Genomic DNA, 7,119 nt, shown 5'->3' on the forward strand with positions numbered 1-7,119 from the left:
CACCTGCTCCGCCGCGTAGACCTTGCCGCCGCAGCGGGGGCAGCCCTCACCCTTGGGCGCCTGGATCTTGGCCACGTCGTGGAGCGTGTTCGGCTTGTTGGCGAGGTGCTCGCTGCTCCGACGAAACAACAACAACGGCATCATCAACCAACCTTGTGGATTTCGATGTGATTTTCACTTTACTACATAAGGTGCATAATTATTCAAAAGTAGCCGTGCAGCGAAAGCTACAGGTGGCAGGCGAAAAAGGAAAGCAGCAAAAGTGTGAAGAGGCGATTCCAGGTGAATGGTTTCCGTAGCATGTTTTAAGTTTACTTTCTCATAAAAGTTTTTTATTTATTTTTAACAGGGGAGGGGACAAGCACTCACTAGAAGTCTGTGATATCGGAGGTGAGACCGATGAAGTGCCCCCCTCCGAAGCCCACTCCCCGGGGCCCGTACTTCTTGGAGTAGCACACTGGACATGGCACAAGACGACTCGGTTAGGAGGCAGGTGCTCGCGCACCCGGCGCCGGCCGGCCACGTGACTGAAAGCACCCCCAACAGCGCGTGACTGGCGGGCCGTTTTGAAATCCTTTCACGCTGTCGTCGACGTGATAGGGAGGGGAGGGAGAGAGAGGGAGAGTCGCCCCTTTCTCTCACGACGACCAACCTGTGACCCTCCTAAACAGTAAGCTTTTGGATAATGTGGCAAAGCACGAGGGGGCGGGGAAACACAGCGCGTCTTAGAAACCATTTTACTTTGTTAAAGCACAGCAGGCGAAAGCAGTCGTAGAAAAAGCGGGCTACAAAAAATGCAAAGTTAAAAAAAATAAAATAGAAATCACTAGCAAAGTGATTTTGCGTAGCTTATTTGGCAAGCGGCGATGGCCTAGCAGGTCGCGACCTTACCCGTTGCCATTGGTGTACAGGCTAGCATCGCTCTGGAGGGCCCCGGCGCCCTGGCCGTAGCCGTATCCCTTAGGGCCAAACTTCTTGCCGTAGCATCCTTGAAAACACAGTCACATTCGTCAACACGGGAGGGGTGGACACAACAGTGTGGGACACAGACCAAATCATTCCACAAGCTTGCGCAAAGAGGTCGGGAGGGAGACTCGACTGAATCGCAAAATGTACGTCCGTGATGCCAGAATGAATTGATGATAATCCATCATTATTAATTACTATGACTGTGTTATGGTTGTTATGGGACGCGCCGCTGGAGGTGGTGCGGGTCGAGCCCCTGTGGACCGGAGGGTAGGCAACCCGGCAGCAGCCCCGCCCGCGCGCTGCCTACCCGGCCGCCTCCAGGCTCCCCCTCCGCGCGCTGCAGCCGCAGAGAGAGGCGCCGCCACAGACGTTTCCAGTGGCACCTCCAGAGACACCTCCAGAGACACCTCCAGAGACACCTCCAGAGACACCCCCAGCGGCGCGCGTCTCCCTGGGAGGCCGAGGCCGCCGACGCTATACCTTTGCAGTAGATGTCCTTGTCTGGACCCTCGCAGCACAGCACAGAGTCCAGTCGCTTCGCACAGTCGCCGCACTTGAAGCACTCCTTGTGAAAACCCTGGAACACACACGGAGGCGCGTGCAGGACGCATGCCGTCATTCACAGACACACGGGGTGGGGGTGAGGGTTGTGAACAGGGTCGGAAATACTCCCGCCTGGCAGGGGCACTCGGAACGCTGCCGTGGGGTAGGGCCGCGGCGCTCTAGCGGGAAAAAGGGTAGGGGGATGTGGCGTTCACATGCGCAAACCATGAATCTCAAGACAAAAAAATCTCAAATTTGAGTATAGTCAAGCTATTTTATAACTGTTTTTTTTTTTCGTAGTTTTATTTCTTGCACCCTCTGATTCTTTAAACGAAGTACATACAAGCGCACTCAAAATTGAGATTCGATTCTGGAGATTGTCGCGTGCCCTTCTGTGCCATGCTTTAGGCGACGGGGAAATCACTTGCGAAATAGTTCGTACACCTTTCCCCGAAATAGTCCGAAATAAAGGCCAAATACAGCGAAATAGACGCGAAATAGTTGGTGAGATGGTCGCGAAATACCCCCGAAATACTGCGAAATACCCCGAAATAGGCGAGAAATAAGCAAAATGGCAGGAGAAATGCCACGAAATAGCACGCATAGGCTACGAACCCAAGTGATTTCCCCCTCGGGGGTGTGATGCGTGCAAAACGTTTGGTGCCCGTGCTCGTGCCCACTTTCGTGCTCGGCTGCTCGGCGTGACCGAGGTACCTTTGCAGTACACTTCGCCGTCGCTGCCGTCGCACACTGTCACCGAGTCCAGCCAGTGGTCGCACGTCTTGCAGCGGTAACAACCCATGTGCCAGCCCTGCGTCCCATAATAATGCCCCATCGTCACGAAGAAAGCAACATTGTTTCGAACAGGGTAACTTAAAACTATACATTCTACAAAAAAAAATATTTAACTGCACCGATGACTCAACTAGAGAGAGAGCCGTAGAAAAAGTACCCCCTTACTCTAAATAGTAACAATAATGGCATAATGGTCGCATAATGGCATAATTTGCCCACAACCATAATATTAGGTCCTTTTGTGCGGTGCCACTGACTTTTTTTATCGCACTCGACGTGTATTGAGTGTTTCTATCTGAAACGTATACTGAAAAGTAAGAAAATCTACAGCCATCTTTGTATTGCCATTGTACTTCTAAAGTACATACTTTAAAATTGTACTTCCTAGACTAGAGGTTTTCGTCGTACCATTTTACACTAAAAGTTTTGAGTTTCTTTGTTTCGTCTTTAGATATTTTCTAGTTTTCTGCCTGTCCTGGTACTTACCCTTCCACTGGCCAGCATCTGCTCGGCGGCGTAGACGAAGCCGCCGCAGCGCGGGCAGCCCTCGCCCTCGGGGGCCTTGGCGATGGCGCGGGGCTCCATGGGGGCCCGGGCACCCTCGCCGACGTACCTGGTGCGGAGGGCACGCCGTCAGTGCGGTTCGACACGTACATGGTGACGTTTTCGTGTCGTCAAGTATCGGTATTGTGTCAAGTTTGATAGCTACTTCTTTTTGATCAAGACTCAATTTGATTCCAGTTTTCCTTACGTTGTCACAATTTGGAGCTATACACGTCGTCGACATTTTGTGTTTCTCAAAAACAAAATTTATGTAGATCGAAAAAAAATGCAAAAGAAACAACATTTAATGTCGCATCGACTCTCAGACAATATTGTTTTTCTTTTTAAATGTCGCGAATTTTTTAAACAATATTTTCAACTTGTGACAAAGCTTATATTTGTTGGCAAATTTTATAAATTTGTGACGAAGTTTTTAAAATATGTAACAAAGTTTTTCGTGTTGTCACAAACAATGTAGTAGACCTACCTGTTGTCAGTCATAACAGGTCCTTTGAGAAATTGTGATTCTTCTGAAGTAATCACTAAAGTATCATTAAGAATATTGTTTTCGGCGTCACCATTTCTTTGATTTTTTCTTTTTTTGGTGACAGTATATTAGGTGTATTTGTTTTTCTTTACAAGCAAACTTGTGTGACGTTCAAGCACCATCACAATGCACTGTTTGAGTGCTAAACACTTTGTAGAGTATTGTTTGTTTGTGCGACAGTGAGGGTGGCATGGATGACATCCGTCTCAGAGTGGGGAGATCAATTAAAGTGATAAAAGAGAGAAATCTTAGGGCTCAATTGAAATATGGTCATTGCTCCCGCGTAGACTGGAAACTAAATCCAAACAAATCGAAACAAAATATTTGAAATTTTGCACTACTGCAGTGACCTTGTTGAAAAAAATTACTATCCCCATGCAAAACAAAAATGAATCTCATGCAAATTAAAATTAGATTAAGCCCTCTGTATTGCTTTCACTGGTAATACAAATTATGGAAGTTGCACACCAAGTGATTTACAGTTTTAAGATGTGCAGAGTTTACATCATTCATGGTTTTGAACTGAACTAGAATTCAATTAGTGTGAAAACATTAGACTCTTCGCAGACGTTAAGCCAACTCTAGTTCAATGTTTACACGCTACGAAGAATGCAATTCAGTTAAACACCATGTAATGTGCGAAATCACAATTATTTTGCACACATAAGTGTGCAATGTTTGCACATTTGTTTTACCAGTGTTGGCCTCTCCAAAGCCCCTGAGAGAAGAAAGAGAGCGTCATCGAAAAAAATAAAGAAAGAGAAAGGGCGGCAAGGAAGTGATAGCGGTCCCTCAAGTCGGCAAGAAATAAGTGCTTTAGAAATGAACAGAGAACAAAAATAATAAAAATGATAACTATAAAGTAAATGATCAGAGAGAAGGCATCTCGGGCGCTGAAAGGACCAATCAGAGATACACACGTACAGAGGGCAACTTGAGGGGCTACCTTGAGGTTCTCCCTATTATCTCATAGATTCTACCAGAAAGCGGACAGACAGAGAAGGGCAGACAGACAGACATGCAAAATGACACCCTCCTAGGCTTGTCGCTTGGTGTAGTGTCGTGTGGGGTAGGGGGAGGCAGCCGGCAAGGTCCGGGACGGCGAGAGCTGCAACCAGAGGTTCGAGTTCGAGGTACGACCTGGCCCCCGGGCTGCGCGCTCAAAGTCGGCCCTACAAAACCTTGCCAGCGACAGAGCGAGTCGAGTCAAAGTATATTTTTTCCCCGATGGTAGTTTTATTTCTTTGATCAAAAATAAGATACACATTTTTTTTGGCAGTAAAAAGTGGCCACACCATACATTTTTTGAGCGTGAACGCGCTTACAGGTATAGATGGACGAACATGCCTTTGCAACCAAACAAAACTAATAATGTGAGAGACAAATGGTCCGAAACACTATCAAGTTAGGGCTACATAAAAAAGAAATGCATCCTCATGCACCCAGGATAACGAAAAAGTAAACTACAACGACTTTATTTTAATTAATAAAAAGTATTGGTATCATAAAAAAATAATAAGAGGAACGAAATCGTCCACCCGGTGCGGAGGAGGAGCGCGTGACCTCGGCGTCCGTCGCCCGCCGCGTCGCCATGGACGCGACAGACGCGGCAGGGAACCGACACCGTGACGGGACGCTCGCTCCGACGGGGGACATTTTAAAATATTAATATCATATTTATATAAAAACGTAGTGAGGTCCCGCTGGGCTGGCGTGCGGTGCTGGGCGTGCGGAACGCCCGGCGGGCGGGGCGGTGCGGGCGGGGCGGGGTGGGGTGGGCAGGCGTTCAGGAGTTACTGGCTACAAAGAGAGAGGGAGCGGAGTAACTACCATGCACGGTACAGAACACACAAACCAAAAGGGAACGGCTAGGGGGTGCAACTAAGTCCCTCGCAGCACTGTTCAAAGAGACACAAAAGAAAGAGTATCGTGACAATTTTTTTTATTTTTTATAATCAGGCATGTCGTTACGTATTTGTTTTGGGGATGGAAATTCGTAAATGACATGGGTTTAAAAAACAAAGTTTGCCACGATGTTCTATATATTAATACAATCTGTTCTTTCAACTGTGCTGGGCCGCGGCGCTCTAGCGCGTTCCAACGTTGGAGACACAAGGGGAAGAACTTGTCGGCTGGATTTTAACGCCGTCAGGAGAACATTCCGTCATGAGGGCGTTAAAATGACGTCAGCTTGCTAACAAAACTAGCAAAACAAAAGAGAAATACCTCCACGCCTATCCAAGGGTGCTCAAGTATTTTAGTGACTTCAAAGAGAGTTGTTTGTTGTGCCAACGGCCCTAAAACTCAGATCCCATTATGAAGACACAAAATACTTATTTACCATCCCTGGAATGGAGCCAAGTCCTACTTTTGTTTTACTATTTAGGGAGTCCCATCTTTGTGTCGCCAACCTCCAGATCGTCCATACATTTCGGATGAAAGAGACACAGATAGGCAGACAGACAGACAGACAGACAGACAGACAGACAGACAGACAGACAGACAGACAGACAGACAGACAGACGGACGGACGGACGGGCGGACGATATGTATGGACAACACAGAGGGGGTACCACCGTGGGCAACTTGGGGGGGAGACGTAACATGCCGTGCCGCTGTCGTACATCATCTTCTTTAATCAATCGACATCAAACTGCAACTTGTCCGTTGTAAACTTTTTTCTCTTAACCGACGTCAAAAAAACAACAAGACAGTGAATTTTGGGGGGTAGGAGTGGTAATATGGCGAAGCAAATAATATTCTGTGTGAGATGGAGACTCGGTGAGACAGGGAACCCTCAAGAAACCTCCAAGGAGCCCTCCGACGAACCTGAGAGCCTGCGAGCCGGGAGCTGACAGGCACCTCAGCGGCAGAACAAAACATCAGGAATACGCACTCTCGTTTAGACTATTGTTATTATTTCTTATAAAAGAAAACAAATCTTGCGCCCTATACTCTCAAGGTACATATTTTTTTTCCTTCTTTTTCTTTTCGATGATTGCGCTCTCGTTCATCGCGGCTTTCGGAACGCGTGTTTAACATCTCCCCTCCAGACTGCCCCACAACACCCCCAGCATTCCATGGGAGAGGACGATGACATTTGAAATATTTGATGGGAAGCTCTAACTCCTTTTTTTCTCTCTTTTTCTCTTTTTTTTTCTTTTCTTTTACTCACCCGCTCAGGTGTTCGCCGGTGTCCATGCTCAGGCAGCCAGCGCCACCGCCGAAGCCGTAGCCCTTGGGGCCGTACTTGCGGGCGTGGCAGTTCTTGCAGTAGAGGACGCCCTCGTGCTCAGCGCAGTTGGTGGAGTCGAGCATCTTGTTGCACATGTCTGGCGGCGTTCCAATCAAATATTAAATTGATGTAAACCAAAAATAGAGTTCACGTTGCCCGCAAGATTTTCTCACATTAAAGTCCCCAAGTTTGTAAAGAGAAAAATAAGGTCGTCGATTCTGTTTCACTTACCGCATTTGAAGCACATCTTGTGGAACTTGAAGCCGCCGGCGACCTTCTCCTCGGCCGCGTAGACGGACTTGCCGCACTTCGGGCATTTGGGGTTTTCAATTGGCTTGAAAGGCATCTTGGCTTAAGTGCGTTCTGCAATCAGGGAAGAAAAGAGAGGGTTATTTCTTCAGTGTGAGAGACACACACACACACACAGAGAGAGAGAGAGAGAGAGAGAAAGAGAGAGAGAGAGAGAGAGAGAGAGAGAGAGAGAGAG

At 47.6% G+C, this 7,119-nt stretch overlaps 1 protein-coding gene across 1 annotated transcript in view; it reads right to left on the minus strand.

Annotated features, from left to right (window-relative positions):
- The window catches only part of LOC113216250 (muscle LIM protein Mlp84B), an 18,273-nt gene that overhangs the window by 5,129 nt on the left and 6,025 nt on the right, over positions 1-7,119 (minus strand). Inside the window, 6 exon segments of the mRNA XM_052276876.1 lie at positions 3-112; positions 892-988; positions 1,450-1,546; positions 2,794-2,920; positions 6,573-6,729; positions 6,864-6,995. Of these exon segments, the coding sequence (XP_052132836.1) occupies positions 3-112; positions 892-988; positions 1,450-1,546; positions 2,794-2,920; positions 6,573-6,729; positions 6,864-6,978 (703 nt within the window). The 5' untranslated portion in view covers positions 6,979-6,995.

Source organism: Frankliniella occidentalis, unplaced genomic scaffold (genome assembly GCF_000697945.3).
Source record: "Frankliniella occidentalis isolate FOCC.00 unplaced genomic scaffold, Focc_3.1 Scaffold9, whole genome shotgun sequence".
Taxonomy (NCBI): Eukaryota; Metazoa; Arthropoda; class Insecta; order Thysanoptera; family Thripidae; genus Frankliniella; species Frankliniella occidentalis.